This window comes from Mastigoproctus giganteus, chromosome 4, assembly GCF_048544385.1.
Source record: "Mastigoproctus giganteus isolate SK-2022 chromosome 4, ASM4854438v1, whole genome shotgun sequence".
Lineage (NCBI taxonomy): Eukaryota > Metazoa > Arthropoda > Arachnida > Uropygi > Thelyphonidae > Mastigoproctus > Mastigoproctus giganteus.
In genome coordinates this window covers 122,532,430-122,550,744 of record NC_143578.1, presented here as the reverse complement: position 1 = coordinate 122,550,744, position 18,315 = coordinate 122,532,430, and the positions used below count along the sequence as shown (strand labels likewise).

Below are 18,315 nucleotides of genomic sequence, written 5' to 3'. Positions count from 1 at the left end.
GGAAGATTTCTATAGTTTAGGAGATGGCAGTTAATGGATTTCTCCATTACTTTAGGAGTAGACATAAGCGTAATGGGATGATAACTGGATGGGAGGGATTTTCACCCTTTTTAGGAACTGGATAGATATATGAGCAAATTTCCAAGCAGAAGGGGAAAACACCAGTGGAATAAGAAAGTGTTAAAAGGCAACACAGAATAGGAGTAAGCTCCGGGGGCATAGGTTTTGAGAACAAATGGAGAAATACCATCAGGACTTGGCACTTTCTTGTCATCAAGGCTGTTCAAATTTCTTCTGACATTCTTTTGACAGAAAACCACAGGAAGCATTCTGTGGAGTGAAGTGTACTGTGAATGGTTGGAGACAGTTTATCAAGATCATCAATACACGAGTAAGAAGAAATGTAGGATGTTAGTAGGTCAGCTTTATCTTTAGCTTAGGTGGCACTGAAATAGTCCAGTTTTTACAGAGGTTGGAATAGAGATGGGCACAAATTGTGGCCAATAATTTTGGCAAAAGAGACCAGAATGCTCAACTACCATTTGAACAAGAAGCTGATTTTCTACGCTTAACCTGTTCGAAATACAAATATAGTTTACACTGATTAATAACTGCTTTAAAGTTGTTGTGAGCTTTGGTGCAGGCAGAAAAAGAACCGGGAATTTGAATGCAAGCCACTTGTGGTATGCAACACTTTTATCTTGAACAGCCTTAGCATATTTATTAGAAAACCAAGATTTAGAATGACCAGACTTCACCAACATTTGATACACTTGACTTGAATGTCACGTGAATATCAGTTCCATCAGTGTTTCAGAGTCCCAGGTAGCAAGCCTAGCTTGGCATACCTGAGGAATGTCTGTGACAGCTTAATGAACAAAGTTCTCAAGGAATATGGGCTCTAGCCATTTTGTAACTTTTGGCTTTTGCAGCGATGATAAAAGGGATGAAAGTGTTATTTTATTGAATTTTTAGAAACTTTTGGAATTTTGTCTTTATATTTCTACATAATAAAAGAATGAGTTTTATTAATGAATAAATGTTTACCTTCTTTTAAATAACGTTATTATTTTACTTGCATAATAAATGCTGGATGCTCACGTTTATCTTGCATAAGAATGAAAGATATAAAAGAAACCATGCATCCTACTTGCATTTTTATGAAATAACAGTTTTAGCTGAAAGTAACTTATTTTATATACAAGTTTCAAAAAAGAATTAATATTTGTTATATATATATTTTTTTTTTCATTCAGTTTCTTGCATTTACTGTTCAAATTCCGGCCATTCCAGTTACATCCTGTTAATTACCAGTCTCTGTTTCACTCTTCCCAACCCCTACATACACACCAACTACCATATTTTGCACAGTAGTCCTCTCATATTTTTTACATTACTTACAGTCACTGCTTGGAGTGTTTAGGTGATGCATATCTTCAACGTGGAAGCTATACAGCTGCTCTGAAAGCTTTTACATTGGCATCAGAAATGCGGCCAACAGATTTTTACCCACTCTTACAGTAAGTAAAGTTATAGTTCATATTGTTGTTCTTAAACTTTTAAAACTTATCATCGTGCAAATGATTTCAGTTGTTAATAGCTCATTCAAAATCTTGAGCTGCAGGTGTGAAATTTTAAATGTTTTTTAAAAAAAATTGTAACTGAAATCTATAAACAATTTTGGAATCAACCCAATAATTTAAATTACACAAATACAATATATCTTTATAGGTTCAAATTAAACTACTTATTTGAGCATAAGTACCTTATTCTGCTGAAATCAGAGTCTAAAACTAATATAAAAATAGTGAGGAGATGAAGCACGTAATTATAGAAAAAGCAAGCCCCTGCCTTCAAAATGAGAGTTTATTTGATTACAGTATATGTAATTTACTTTTGTTGTTTGTTTGTTATTTGGTTTTTAGGAGCATTAGCAACTAAGGCCATATTGCTCCGGGATATGCAGTGGTCATTCCCTGACCTTTCCGCATCCTCCGTATTTGGTGGTGATGGGCTCGAACCCCGGTCTAATCAAGAAATGTTTGCTACGCACTGCTGCTCCTTCCCACCTGGCTACAGAGGTGCCAATTTACTTTTGTGTGTATTGTATATATTAAAGAATTATTCAGTGAAACAGTTCATACTAATATTATTTTTCTAATTTTTTGTTATTTTTTGTATTATTGTTTTTGTTTTTTTTTATACATTAGCAAAGCTTCCCAATATAAGAATTGCATTTAGCATTCATTGGTTCTCCCACCAAGGAAAAAAAACTTTTGTGTGTATTGTATATATTAAAGAATTATTCAGTGAAACAGTTCATACTAATATTATTTTTCTAATTTTTTGTTATTTTTTGTATTATTGTTTTTGTTTTTTTTTATACATTAGCAAAGCTTCCCAATATAAGAATTGCATTTAGCATTCATTGGTTCTCCCACCAAGGAAAAAAAACAAACAAACAAGATAATTAGATTAAATATCAGTAATGTTGTTATTTAACAATTGATATTTGACAATTTCCTTATTCAATATAACCATCTTTAACTTGGCAAGTTAAATATTTCCCTGTTTTCTAGATAACAGACAGAATTTTGCCAAAGTTTTTTTCAGAGGATGTTTGGATATTCCATGGATTCATATAAAATTACATAACTTTGTGGTAAATAAATAATTCACTCTTTCCTAGTTTTTGCTCTGTCAGAAATACCTTTAGGATGCTACCTTCAACTGAGCAGTTAACAAGTAATTACATATTTCGTCTGACTCATGAAAGGTAGTCATTTTACAGCCTTTTTGCAAGAAGCAATTGAATTATGAAAGTTACTTTAAATTATACTTTGCATATTTTGAGGAATCATACATAACTTCTGGCAGCTTAATACAATATTTCTAATATACATATTTTCTGAATGATAGACATACCAGACCATAAGATGCTTGTTTGTTTGTTATTTGGTTTTTAGGAGCATTAGCAGCTAAGGCCTTATTGCTCCGGGGATATGTGGTGGTCATTCCCTAAACTTTTCGCATCCTCCGTAATTGGTGGTCATGGGCTTGAACCCTGGTGTAATCAAGAAGCGTGTGCTATGCACTGCTGCTCTTGCCCACCTACGGAGGCACCTTCACCATAAGATGCACCCATGTTTTTGAAGGAATTTCAGGAAAAAATATTTTACTCAATATATTTGAAACACATATTCATGAATGGTTACTTTCAAAATGTTGGCATAAAATGAAGTTTATACTCATCATATAATGCCTTAACATTTTGCTACTTTCACACTCATTACCGATGTTATTATATGAACTTTCATTTTTGTCAGAGAATGCATCATCTTCAGGACCATCAAGAACATTGCTGACTCCACATTTCTTGAGACATGGCAACTGTCTTGTATTTCACTAACTCCTGTTAATTTAGTGCCTATTTGCACATCTGGGAAATAGTTTTTCTCTTTCTTTCAAATTGTGATTTGGTGTCTCCCTCCATCCATTTGGTCTGCCTTCACGCACAAATACTTTACAGGGTTTGTTGATTGAGATGTTGAACAGCTGCAGTTAGATAGGGGCACTTGGAATCAGCTAATTCTATGTTTAATTTAACAACTGTCCTTTTTGTTTCCTCTGTTATATGTGATCTGAGATGGTCACCCAATAAGAGAACTACTTTTTTAGAAGGCTGCCTGGAAATTTTGACCATACTATCTCTAGCCATGCCTAAAGATAAAGGTATCATTGTGTGTACCTAGTATACCTTCAGACCACAAGATGCAGAGGAATATTAGGCAATTTGCCAGAAAAAAATGTGTTCCATATTCTTATGGTCTGGAAAATATTGTAATTCTACACACTTTTTTTGACAGAACAAATATGTGGAAAATTTACTTTTCGAATACTTTCCCAGGTATAGCATTGACATCAGCGTTTCACCTCCAATACAATTTGAATAGGTTTGGATGGCATTTATTTAAATTTGTGTAATGAACTTGTCTGTCCACTGTACACCTAATTTGTTCTCATTAAACATAAAAAAAAAGCTCTCCTGTTGTTGAAGCAACCAAACTTTCCATTTGTAATACTACAAAATGTACTATATCTGCATGGTAAACCAAAAGTATTTGGACACACCACAAATATTTGTGTATTGTGCAAGGAGCTCCTTGCACATTTGTATTGGCTCAAAGATACTTGAAATATTATGGGTCTGTATGTGATATAGCAGTAGTTTTGTGAATCAGAACTTCCAGGCTTTGAACAGGGTTGGTGGCTGGATACCGTGTCAGTAACCTTTCCATATTCACACCTCACACGAGTGTCCATTGTAATGGATATTATTCAAAGATGGAATGCAAGACAGATGATACCTCAGTGAAAAAAAAAAAAAAAGCATGGACTGCCTCACAAACTTACAGAATATGTTCAACAAACCACACAGAGGGCAATTTGTGCCTTGTGCATGTTGTCTGCCAAAAAAATTACAGGGTTCAAGAGGTCAGGAACGTCATCCATCCATCCATCCATCCATCCATAGGGAGCTACATAGCGTTGGATTCTGTAGTAGACATCTGAGTATAAGTGCAATATCGCAATCATCAGTGTGAAGTGGCAGTTGGAGTGACATTGTCAATATACGTGGACTAGAACCATGGTAGAAGATGCTAAGGAAATGACAAACCTTGCCACTCAGTGTTTTGTTTCAGTGGTTAGAGAATTCTCCAACAGCTCTTCCTATCAAAGTGTATAATCTTAACTTGAAGCTCGATGGAAGCAGTCTGATGGGGCTCTTTCAGCTAGTTTGTATTTCATCCATTGGTAGTGCTCGAAACACAAAGTCCATGGTTTTGGACAATAATGTGCTACCTATATTGTGGCAGTATTATGGAAATGGTAGTATCAGCATCAGTACAATAGCATTTTACAGAAGGGAGTGCTGGGTTAGGATGCAAGTGAAGTAGCCACACTCCAAATTGCCTCCAGCAGTCTCAAATAAGGCAATTCCAGTTGACACATGCCGAAATTTGGTAGAAGGTACTCCAAGGAGGATTGAGATATTATGTATTAAGTTTTTGAATTAAAGCCCTTTTTCAAAAAAAAAAAAAAAAAAAAGTCCTTTTGGTGTGTGCATTCATGCATGCGTGTGTGTCCAGATATCTTTGGTCATACAGTATGTAGCTACTTTTGCATCAGCTGTGTAATCCATAATAATCTCATAATGAATGTGGAAATAATTTTTTAAACTTTTTTTTAGGGTTGCAACTATTCAGCACCTCTTGGGTGCATATCCTGAAGCCATACAGTCCTACAACAGTATTTTACTCTTGGAACCATCTTATATTCCTGCTTTAAAAGGTAGAAATGATTTAAGATCAGCATCAGATTAAAACTTAATATAAATTCAGGACTAAACCCTCAAACTGTGGGAAAATTTATGGACATATAAGTTAGTGCAATTGCATCATGTCTATACACAATAAATTAACCAAAGTTATTATAGTGGCATCGTTTCATTACATCCCATATTGTGAATACCTTCACAACAAGTTACCTATTCAGTTTGTTTGTTATTTGGTTTTTAGGAGCATTAGCAACTAAGGCCATATTGCTCTGGGATATGCGGTGGTCATTCCCTGACCTTTCCACATCCTCCGTGTTTGGTGGTTACGGGCTCGAACCCCGGTCTAATCAAGAAGCGTGTGCTACGCACTGCTGCTCCTTCCCACCTGGCTACGGAGGCACCACCTATTCAGTAATACTTTGAATAAATAATGCTTCCCCAATATATAGAAGACTAGTTTACTTATAAATAAAGACTAGATTACTTATAAGTAATCTAGTCTTATACTTATAAGACTAGATTACCTATTCTCAATGGATACCACCACTCAGACAGCAGTTTCAGGGCTGTTTGGCCCTTCATCAGTTGTTGTTGTTTTGATTTTTAGGAGCATTAGCAACTAAGGCCATATTTCTCCGGGATATGCGGTGGTCATTCCCTGACCTTTCCGCATCCTCCGTATTTGGTGGTGATGGGCTCGAACTCTGGTTTAATCAAGAGGTGTGTGCTACACACTCCTGCTCCTTCCCACCTGGCTACGGAGGCGCCCCCTTCATCAGTGGGCAGGTAGGTACCCCAATGGCAAACAACTGAAGTATCGTCAATAAAATGAGTGAATTCGAACTGCTGGTTAGGACAAGTAACGCTGACATAATAGGTTTACAGAAATGTGGTGCCACCTGGAGATAAGGGGTGATGAGTTTCAGTATGGTATGTATAATGTATTTAGGAAGGACAGGGAAGATAGAAGGGATGGTGGGGTCATGCTTCTTATCAAAAATAGCCTGAGCATGATGAAAGCTTTGCCGAGTTCAGATGTTTTCACATGCTAGTATAGAATCTGTATTGTGTGAAATAGGTAGAAGCAAAGATATAATGAGAGTGGGAGTAATCTACAGGCCAGGTGATTGTGAAGATTATGATGAGAGCCTCTACATTCAAATGGAATGGGCAAGTAAGAGTGAATGGCTTATTATAGGTGATTTCAATTTGCCTCTAATTGATTGGAGCAAATGGGAAGGAAACTCCACATTGGGGACAAAATTTTTAAATCAAATAGATGATTGCTATTTGTATCAACATGTCAGGGAAAGTACTAGGGAAAAGAATACTCATAGACCTGATCATCATCCATGAACCAGATGACATAATAGGGCTGACAGTACAGGAAGCAGTAGCAGGAAGTGATCATGGAATTCTACGGTGGACAATGAAGAGAGAGAGAGGTAGCAGTAGTTAAAGGCAAAAGAATGGGTTATAATTTTTGGAAAGGAAATTACGATGCCATAGGGCCTCTATTAACTGGGTAGATATCTCACAGAGAGCGAATACAGTTGAATTATTTGTATACCTTTAAAACATGAATCACAAAAGCCTTGAATGCTTACATACCATTAAAAAAATACTCCATGAGGAGGATTCCAAGTTGGATGAATAATGAAATTGCTAAATTACTTTAGCAGAAAAAGATGGCATGGAAAAGTTACAAAGCAATAAAAAGTACTGAAGCCTATAACAGCTGCAAATTGATCTGTAATAATGCCACTGAAAGGGTTAGGCTGATAAAGACAGATTATGAGAAATCGCTGCCAAAGAGAGCAAAGGGGAGGTGGGGAAAGAATTCACATATATAAATGCAAAGAAGAGAAGGACAGACCAGGTTGGACCCTTATGTAATGGACATGGGATAGTATTAGATACCCCAGCTGAAGTTGTAGACAAACTCAACAGTTGCTTTGCATCAATATTTACAGAATAAAAACCCTTTATTGTCAATGACAAATTATGGGAGTGAAGTTGAAAAAAATGTAATTACTGTTGTTGAAATTTTACACATTTATTTAATGAAAAAAATTTTGAGGAAGGCTCCTGGCTTACTGGAGCCTTACTGGCTCCAGGCCAGTGGCATTTGCCCTTTAATCTTAAGGGAGGTGGCAAGTGAGTGCATTGAACCATTGAGGCTAATTATAAGAACAGCACTGCACTTGGGAGTGATTCCATTGGATTGGAAAAGTGCCAATGTATCTCCAATACATGAGGGCGGTTCTAAGAGTGAAGGGGAAATTACCGGCCGGTTAGTCTAATTTCAGTAGTAGGGAAAATCATGGAGACTATGATCAAGGGTGGAATTCAGGATCACTTAGATAGAAATAGAATTCTGAAGGATACTCAGCATGGGTTTGTAAAGGGAAAATCATGTTTAACTAATCTGGGTTAGCTATTTCAACAGGGTCACTCAAGAGCTGGACTCAGGGAATAATTTTGACATTGTTTATTTGGATTTCAGCAAAGCAATTGACATAAGCTCACATGAGCGGTTACTTTATAAGCTGGAACAGGTTGGAACACAGGAAAAATCCTTAGATGGATAGCAGGGTGGCTTCAGGGTAGGAGGCAGAGGGTTGTAATAAATGGTTATTCCTCAGATTGGGTTGATGTAAGAAGTGGGGTTCCCCAAGGATCAGTATTAGGACCACTGTTGTTTTTGATTTTCATAAATGACATCAATGAAGGGATAGAAGGCATAATGTCTAAATTTGCAAGTGATATAAAGATTGGTAGAGTAGTTAATGATTGCCACTAAGCAGAGCTTCTTCCGAATGACCTAGATATACTTCAGAGATGGTCAGAAGAATGACAGCTATGCTTTAATCCAGCAAAGTGTAAAGTATTATACCTGGGGAACGGCAACCCCAAAATAACTTATACACTTGGCAGAGTTGAACTAAAGCAGGTAGTGGAGGAAAGGGATTTGGGTATTACGATATGGTCAGATATGAAGTTCACTGAGCATTGTAGACTGGTTGCAAGGATGGCCCATGGTGTCTTATCGATGATTTATCGAACAATCACTAGTAGAGATAAGGACGTCATAATCCCATTATATAAGGCTATTGTTAAACCATACTTGGAATACTGTGTTCAAGTATGGAGACCGCACCTAAAGAAAGACATTGTTCTTCTTCAAAGGTCCAAAGACAAGTAACTCGCCTGGTGCGATCAGCAAAAGGGCATCCATATAAAGAAAAACTTCGAATATGTGAGTTGCAGAGCTTGGAAACTAGGCACCTTGAAGAAACTTGATTGAGTTGTTTAAGGCTCTGAGAGGCATAAGCAAAATGAATAAGGATGAAATTTTCACGTTTATTAATGATTCCAGAACTAGGTCCCATAATTTCAAGTTATGGGGGGGGGGGTTGTTTAGACTGGATTGCAGGAAGTTTTATTTTAGCCAGCGAGTTATAAATTACTGGAATAAGTTATCTACACGGGTAGTAGAGGCTGACAGTCTGGGGAAATTCAAAGGTCAGCTGGAGGAGGGAAATGCAAAGGTTGTCCATTTACTTTTCTCTTATTAATTTTTATTATTATTATTAATTTGTTTTTATTCTTATTATTTTATTTTTTGTTATTTTATTTTATTATTATTTATTTATTTTATTTTATTTATTTTTTGGCTGGTGCAGCATCAGCCATAGGCTTCCTTGCACCATGTGGCCATTAGTAATACTAATAAATGCTGTTGTGAAAATAATTCCACAATATGAGAGATGCCAAATGGTGTTTAGTAGTTTTTAAAACTTAATATAAATTCAGGGCTAAAGTCTCAGAATGAAGAAAAATTTATAGACTTATAAGTTAGTGAAATTGCATCATGTCCATATGCAGAAAATTAAACGAATGGCTGTTTGGGTGGTTGTATCCACCAATAATAAGTAACAGTAGTCTTCTCCATTGGGGAAGCATTACTTATTCAAAGTATAATCAATTATGCAACTTATTGTGAAGCTATTCACAATATGAGATGTTTGTTTGTTTGTTATTTGGTTTTTAGGAGCATTAGCAACTAAGGCCATATTGCCCCGGGGATATACGGTGGTCATTCCCTGACCTTTCCGCATCCTCCGTATTTGGTGGTCACAGGCTCAAACCTCAGTCTAATCAAGAAGCATGTGCTACGCATTGCTGCCCCTGCCCACCTGGCTACGGGGGTGCCAATATGAGATGTAATAAAATGATGCCACTCTAATAACTTTGGTTAATTTACTGCATATTGATGTGTTGGAATTGCACCAACTTATATGTTTGTAAATTTTCCTGCAGTCTGAGGCGTTAGCCCTAAATTTATATTAAGTTTTAAGCTACTAAACACCATTCAGTATCTCTCATATTGTGGAATTATTTTCACAGCTGGGTTGTCGGCTGTTATACCATCTGGTACATACCCACCCACTGATGAAGGGCCAGACAGTCCTGAAGCAGCCACTGGGTGGTGATATCCACTGAGAATGAGTAACAATAGTTTTCTATATTGGGGAAGCATTACTTATTTGAAGTATAACCAAATAGGCAACTCAATGTGAAGGTATTCACAATATGAGATAATGAAATGAAATGATGTCACTATAATTACTTTGGTTAATTTACTGCATATAGACATGCAATTACAGTAACTTATATATCAGTGTCATATATAAATGGTTATTTCTGTCATGCTCTTTGTGAACTATAATTTTAAATTATTTTTCTAATTCTTTAGGTTCCAATTTATACTTTGATATTATTAGTTTTTATATTTTTATTTTACAACATTTGGAATAGTAGCTTGTGCTTTAAGTGAAGTGGAGATGATAATAATTCTAGTAGCTTCAAAAGATTATTGTTTCTTTATAAAATGCACACAAGATCAATCCCATGTACTGCATACTTCACATATAATAGAGTGAAAATCTGGATTTAAGGTGTGTGGTTTAATACTTATTGAACAGAAGGAATGGGCAGTTATTTTTATGCAGAGGGCAAATGGAGAGATGTAAAGGGTCACAGACCGGATAATTCTGTGAGAAAAATTTGGTGGTTCATAAATTGCCAGTATCTTTATATTACAGGTGCTGGCACAGTGTCTTTATATGTGGAGAAGATATAGGCACTAGTGCACACACATAAAAAAAAAGAACAAACAAACATGGCTTCCTCTTTTATTTGGGGAAAGCTTGAAGGCTATGTTTGGATTCAAAATTTTGAACTCCCTTGGGGAGGTTGGGGGGGGGGGGGGAAGCTGATGAATATTTGGGTGCTAGATTAAAGGTAAAGATCAAGTGGCCATAGCCTTCTTTTTCACATCATACCAAAAGTGAGTGATGGTTTACACTGTATCCAAAATTTTAATGTGCAGAGTATCGTACCACTACAGTAGGTAGTATGATCTAGCAGTTTTCATCACTTGACTTCTTTGTTCAACCAGGACAAGGTCATGGCTATATTTGTGTTCCGAAGTGTAATCTTTTAGCTACTATAGTGCTAAATAGTAGCCCTACAGTTCTTCTGATCAATCTTTGTCAACCTCCTCACAGGTTGCTTTTTTTCCTGTGATTTAAAAAAAAAAAAGGTGTTTTCTGTTACCTATTTTGTATATAGATAATAGAAGTAATAAGCAGTATATACTAATATAATATTTTGGAAGTTATTTCTGCCAAAGAGGAAGAAAAATTTCATATTACAGTTGTTAAGGAGGGTTGCTCCAAAGACCTAAGCATAATGGTGATACAGACAAAAAGAGAGAGGAATCTTCCTTTTTAAAGACCTCCTAAGTCCTCTTTATGTAGGGTATGACAGAATGCCGTACTTAAATAACGACTTAATAAACCACCACCAAAACTCTGGACAGAGTCAGAATCTTGTTTCTGATCTCCCTAGTATAAATGGACTTATGAAGAGCATACATTCATCACTTCAATGCTTTTCACTCCTCATTAGTTAATTATGATTAAAAGTATTTTATTAGTTTAATATTCTTATCAAGTTGGTAGCCTCCAGCTACCCCAAAGAGCTAGAGATCCCCAGCCAACTGGTGTAGGAGAAATCATCATCATCAGCCATTTTCAATCCACTGCAGGATGAAGGCCTCTCCAGCAACTTTCCAGTTCCTTCTGTTTTGAGCACTGGCCATCCATTTACTACCCAAAAACTCATGAATTTCTTCTATCCATCTCCGCCTTTGTCTTCCAGGTTTTCTTCTAGCTCCTCTTGGGTACCATTCTGTTATTTTCTTAGTCCATCTGTCATCATGTCTTCGAGCTATGTGTCCTGCCCAAGACCATTTTAGTTCTTCAGTTTTGATAAGAATGTCCTTTACTTGAGTTTACTGCCTAATCCATGTGTTTCTCTTCTTATCTAACAGTCTGATTCCCAATATAATTTGTTCCATTCTTCGCTTGTAGTTCTCAGCTTGTTTTCCATTCTTTTGGTGAGTGCCCAAGTTTCACTTCCATATGTCATGGTGGGGAGTATACATTGATTCATTATTTTACGTTTCAGACAAACTGGGATATTGCTCTTCAGTATGTGACTATATTTCCTGAATGCTATCCATCCAAAATTTATTCTTCTCTTGACTTCCAGCCATTTATCATTATTACAGCTAATAACTTGTCCCAGATAAGTATATGACTCCACCTTTTCAATTACTGCTCCTTCAATCATTATTTCCCTTTCTGTGGCATACTTGTTCATCATTACTTTTGTTTTAGCCATATTCATCTTTAGTCCAAAATCCTTACTAACTGTGCATAACTGATTAAGATTTTCCTCTAATTCTTTGGTATCGTGGCTTATAACCACAATGTCATCTGCAAATCGTAAATGGTTTAGGTACTCTCCGTTCACATTGACTCCTTTCTGCGACCAGTCTAATCTTCTGAAAGCTTCCTCAAGGGCAGCAGTAAACAGCTTCGGAGATATTGTGTCTCTTTGTCGAACTCCTTTCTTGATTTTAAATTTGCTACTGTCTTTGTCTAGTCTAATAAAGGAGGTAGCACTCTCATATATTTTCTTTAAAATCATAATATATGGGGTATCTATGCCTTGTCTTTCCAGTGCCCGAAACATTGCCTTATGCTGTATGGAGTCAAATGCCAGGCATAATGGTGTTTTATATTCATTTGCTTTCTCCATTAGCTGTGATATTACGTGAAGGTGATCCATAGTTGAGAATCCTGTCCTAAAGCTAGCTTGCTCTTTCGGTTGATTCTCATCAAGTATTCTTTCTAATCTGTTAGTAATGACCCTTGTGAACAACTTGTAGATGTGGGATAACAAGCTAATTGGTCTATAATTTCCAATTTCTGATTTATCTCCTTTCTTATGCAGCAAAACTATGATTGCATTATTCCACTGCTTAGGCATCACACCTTTTCTAATGCACTTTGTGAAGAGCCTTGCCAGTTTTAGTGTTATGTCTCTTCCTCCCAATTTTAACAACTCTACAGTAACTTCATCTTCCCCCGGGGCTTTCCGATTCTTAATTTTCTTCAATGCATGTTCTACTTCATCAGGAAGAATATCGGGTATGTCGTATGTGTTGCTACTTTGCAATCCATCTTCTCCACTGCTGGTATCATTCCCTCGTTCCTTGTATAATTCTCTATAGTAGTCTTCTGCTATTTGAATTATGCCTTCTCTGCTGTTTATAAGTACACCATCGCTATTCTTCAGTTTCAGTATCATTTGTCTTTCTGTATTACTGCTCATGGCTGCTGATTTAAATCCTTTGTTTTCCCTTAATGCTTGTTCTACTTTTCTTGTGTTAAATCTTCTTATGTCCTCTCTGAGTCTCTTTCTAATGGCTTTGCATAACTCAGTATACTCAATTTTCTCCCTGTCAGTGTTTTTCTTGCTCTTCATTTGTCGTCTTCGGTTCATCATGACAAGTGTTTCTTGACTAATTTTTTCTTCTTTGGATTTCTGTTTCCCTATAGGTTTCTTGGGCTTTATCACTTTCAGAAAGTTGTAATATTCCTCGTCGATATCTTGGTCCTGAGCAGTCTGCAGAAGCTCAAACTTGTTTTTAAGTTCCAGTACATACTGCTTTTTCTCCTCCTCTGTTATCTCAAAGACCTTTGTATTATTTACTCGAGTTAGTTTTTTCCTTTCCTTTCCTACATCTATATCAAGTGTACATCTTACCATTCTGTGATCACTTCCAACATTTACCTTATTCAGGACGGTAACATCATTCACAATATATCTTCTGTTAGTGAGGATGAAGTCGATTTCATTAGTTGTTAATCCATTTGGACTCTTCCATGTCCACTTTCTGTTCACCCTTTTCTTGAAAAAAGTGTTCATTACTGACAGTCCTTGAGATTCTGCAAATTCCACAAGTCTTTCACCTCTTTTATTTCTTTCACCAATTCCAAAATTTCCTATAGTTCCTCTTTCTGCGCTGTTTTGCCTTTTTCCAACCTTAGCATTAAAGTCCCCCATAATAATAGTTGAGTGGGTTTTCTGCTCATCTAGAAGACTCTCAATTTTGGTGTACATTTCTTCAACCTCTTCATCATCATTGCTCGATGTTGGTGCATAAATCATTATAATCTTTAGCTTGTACCTCTTAGAAATCTTGAGTTTTAGTCTTGACACCCTTGGTGATGTACTTTTGAATTCCAAAATGTCGTTTTTAAAATCTTTATGGACCAGAAACCCAACTCCACCTTCACTCCTTTCACTGTTTCCATTGGTGTACAGCAAATTTCCACTTGATAAACTTGTGATTCATTTCTTCTTCTTGTTTCAGCCAAACCGATGATATTCCAATTAACATTTTCTAATTCCTTTTCCAGCTCTAATATCCTGTCTTCACCGATGAGTGATCGTACGTTATAACAGGCCAAGTTCAGTTTCCGTGCATGGCAGCCTGGTCGTACCCAGAGATTCTTAGCACCCTCTGCTTCCACTCTGATCCTCTCTCTGCCGTAAGAGGGAGAGTGAAAGCTGCTGGGAACTGAGGGCCGTTTGTATTGTTGTGCGCTCATATGCTGGAGGGTTTGGTCTTTTCCTATTCACGCTGACCAGGCGTCTTGAAGAGAACCACTCTACACGTTCGTTGCCACCTAAGTGACATAACAGGGCTTATCATCGAGAAGGTGTGCATGAGTGGATTTTAGGGAGGAAGGACAACTGGACTTCTCCTAAATCTTCTGTAATAGAGAGATATTGGATCCATCAGTGTTTTAGGCTGAGTGTTTGATAACACACAGGATACCTGTTCCCCTCTAAGCCCCTTAAGGGAAAATAATGTCCCTTTATTAAGATTTTTTCTCCTTGTGGGATTATGCCATTTCAAATATCTAAATCTCAAGAATTTCTGAAATCTCAGTTTTGCAATATTGCATATCGATGTTGTTGAGTTTGTTTTTATTGTGCTCCTTCATTTTAATAAAATCAGCTAGCAAGTTTAATGAGATAATAACAAGACTGCTTGGCACTGGTGAGGAAAGTAGTTGGAATATGTATCATTATTAAATTATTACAAATCATTAAATAAATCAAAGACCACTAATCTAAAAATTACTTCAAATCCCATGCATCATAAGCTGTATAAATTGTATGCAACTACAGTAAGCTTTTCTGTATACTTTCAAAGCAGTGTTTTTGAATGTCAGTTAAACTCATGCTACAGTAACTTATGGATTTTGTTGACTATCAAACTCCATGATGTATATCTCTTATTGGTTGCTCTTAACCATAATTGACAGCTCTAAATGTTATATTCAAAACCAGATGTCGCATCAATTTGTAATGTAAGATTTTTTTTTTTTTTACAAAGAACTAGAATGTGATGCTTCAAATTGCTTTTGCAACTTTGTCCTGTACTTCCTTCTTGGGAGGGTACTTGGTAATTATATCATATTACTTGCTTTGGGAAAGCTTCCAGAGCATCATATTCTAAATTTTATACTTAAAAAAAAAAAAAAAAAAAAAAAAAAAGCAGCTTATTTTTTAAATTTATATTATTTTATTAGCAAGTGATGCAAGGAGACAAGTTTATACCCCCCCCCCCCAAATAGTCATCTGCCCATCCCTTCTAATAATTTGTGTAATAATTATTTATTTTTATTCAAACTGCCACAACACTAGATGGAAGTTTCTTTCTGGCTGAGAGCAAATTTTTGCACATCTATCCTGTAACAATCCTTTTCAATTTAAATTAATGTTCCCTCATGTATGTTATTTGAGAAAGATTAAAGATGCCATTAGCATTTAGTTTACTCAACCTGTTTAAAACTTTAAGCACTTCATTCAATTCACCTCACAGGTGCCTAAGTTTCCAGGCAATACAATTTGCAGACATCTGGAAACTAGTCACTTTAGAAAATTAGAAATATGAAAATTAGAAAATTTGGATATAGGCAATTAGTCATTTCAAATTGTGGAAGTCTTTATTGGGCAGGGATACTCATTGGGTACCTCTGCCTAATCAAGATTAGGCAGAGGTACCCAATGAGTATCCACATCCTTCCTAAAATGAGGATTTCAGAATGTAGTACTCAAGGTGTGGCCCAACTATTGCCTTCATATAATGGAATAATCACCTCTTTTTTCCTGCTGGCAAAATTCCTATATATCATTGACAGAACCCTATTATCTGTCTGAACAGCCTGTCTGCACTTCTCAGTGAACTTCATGTCAGACAGAACAGTTATCCCTAGGTAATTTTCATTCTCCACTACATTGAGTATGGTGCGTCTCTGTTGGTGTATTACTCTAGGTTACTGCTACCCAAATGCATTAATGTGCATTTATCAGTGTTAAACCTTAATCACCACTTCACAGCACATTTGCCTAGTTTCTCTAGATCTTGTTGGAGTAGTGAAATTTAGAGATTAAACTTGATATGCCTTCATCAGTATTGTTAATCAATGCTGAAAACAGTAAGGGACCCAGCACTAAACCATGAGGAATTCCACTAATAAATTAGTTCAAAAAGAGCAGCGGTCTTTAATAACCACTGTTTCTTCTGAAACTCAATCATCCCTTTATATGTATCAGTAACTTGCCCTTAATGCCACACCTCTCCAATTTATAAAGCAGTCATTCATGTGTAATCAGGTCAAAAGCTTTTCTGGAATTTAACTATATGATATCAAAATTATTTTTTCATCTGATTCCTTTGTTATTACATCATAATAGTAGTTAATCAGATTTCCAAGGTAAGTTTTTCCACTAAAGTCATGCTGTGATTGCTGGATAACTGCATTCATGTCAAGATGATCCTGCATTACTTTTTTAATTATCCACTCCTCTATTATCTCCAGGACAGAATTCAAGCTCTGTAATTACTCATTTTTACCTTTGATCCCTCTTTGTGAATAGGGGAGACATTTGCACAGATGCTCTCTGAAGTATGGCTTAAGATACTTCTTTTAATATATTGTTGTATTAGTTTATGTCAGCTCCAGATGCTTTATTTATGTTTAGCTTCTTTAGCAGTTTTCTTTCACTTTCCTCTCATTTAGCACAAAATCATTTAGCTCCGAGTTAGTATGCCCCTGATAATCCCATCCCTGGAAACATTTTCAGGAGTTGAATGTAGTTGTAAAATATTTATTCAGGTTGTCAGTAACCTGAATGAGATCATCAGTAGTTATACCATTCATATCTAGTGGACCAATGTGGTTCATACCTTTCCTTCTAATGTTAATATAAGCTAAGAGCTCTTTACTACTTTTTTTCCCCCACATTCTTAGCCAAAGATTTCTTATAATCTGCTTTTGCCTAACCCACTTTGTGACTTGATTACAGACTAGTTTATTTCTCCTATAGGTTTCTGTATCTCTTGATAATTTATAATCATTCCATGCATTTTTCTTCTCTGCCACTGTCTCGGTAATTCATCTGACATCCATTTAGCATTAGCGTTAGTAGAGGCACATGATGATGCAAGAAAGCAAGGTTATACAGCATCAGCCAAAAAAAAAAAAAAATTCCCATTCATTCATTCCAAATTTTTGTCTAGTTCTGCCTTGAATTGATTTAAGCTATCAACTTCCACAACAGCTGGAAGTTTGTTCCAGCAATCAAGTACCACTGGCTAAAGGCAAACTTCCATAGATCTGTTCTACAACTATTTTTCTTCAGTTTGAAACTATGCCCCCCTCAGGTTTATAATCTGAGCAAGACGAAGAATCCCATCAGCATTGAGCCTGCTCGATCCATTCAAGGCCTTATACACCTCAATCAGATCGCCTTGCAGATGCCTAGTCTCCAGAAGCTGCAATTTGCAGAACTTAAGCCTTCCTTCATAAGAGCACCCCCTTTGTTCCCTTCACCAGTCTTGTTGCCCTTCTCTGTACTCAATCTAGCAATTCTACATCGTTCCTAAAATGAGGCTTCCAGACCTGTACACCGTACTCAAGGTGTGGCCTGACCATTGCCATATACAAGGGGATAATCACCTCCTTATCCCTGCTCACAAAATTCCTGTATATCATTGACAAGACCCCATGACCTACACTGGCAGACTGTCTGCACTGCTCAGAAAACTTCATATCTGACTGCACAAATTGTTGAACAGTATCACTTAGTTGGTGTAAAAAGTCTAATAGCTTTTATGATTACTTCCTGAATGCTTCCCTTTTAGAATTTGCACTTGGTAACATCATCATCAGCTGGTCCCACTGAAAAGAATGAAAAAAAAAACAAAAAAAAACTGTCTGAAACCATTGTTGTCACCTTTGTGAAAACAAAAGTCCCTTCCTTTTATCATTGATAGTAGTTATATCTTTAAGTGAATTCCAATTCAGTACATTATGATCACTGCCAACCTATCAGGTACTTTATCTGGAGATTCTCAATGCATGGAGTCACTGCTGATAATCAGGTGAAGCATTTTCTCTCGTTGTCATTCTAATAGGTTGTAGAAAATAGTCATACAATAAACCCAGAAATTTTCAGCTGCCATATGTGATTACTTCTGT

General features: G+C 36.5%; 1 protein-coding gene across 2 annotated transcripts in view; it reads left to right on the top strand.

Moving 5' to 3' along the window:
* LOC150087035 (tetratricopeptide repeat protein 37) overlaps positions 1 to 18,315 on the top strand; it is a 702,248-nt gene that overhangs the window by 317,563 nt on the left and 366,370 nt on the right. For both annotated transcript variants that reach the window (XM_090371768.1, XM_090371767.1), the window contains exons 18-19: positions 1,404 to 1,520; positions 5,252 to 5,352. In XM_090371768.1, coding sequence (XP_090227894.1) covers positions 1,404 to 1,520; positions 5,252 to 5,352 — 218 coding nt within the window. The remainder of the gene's footprint in view (positions 1 to 1,403; positions 1,521 to 5,251; positions 5,353 to 18,315) is intronic.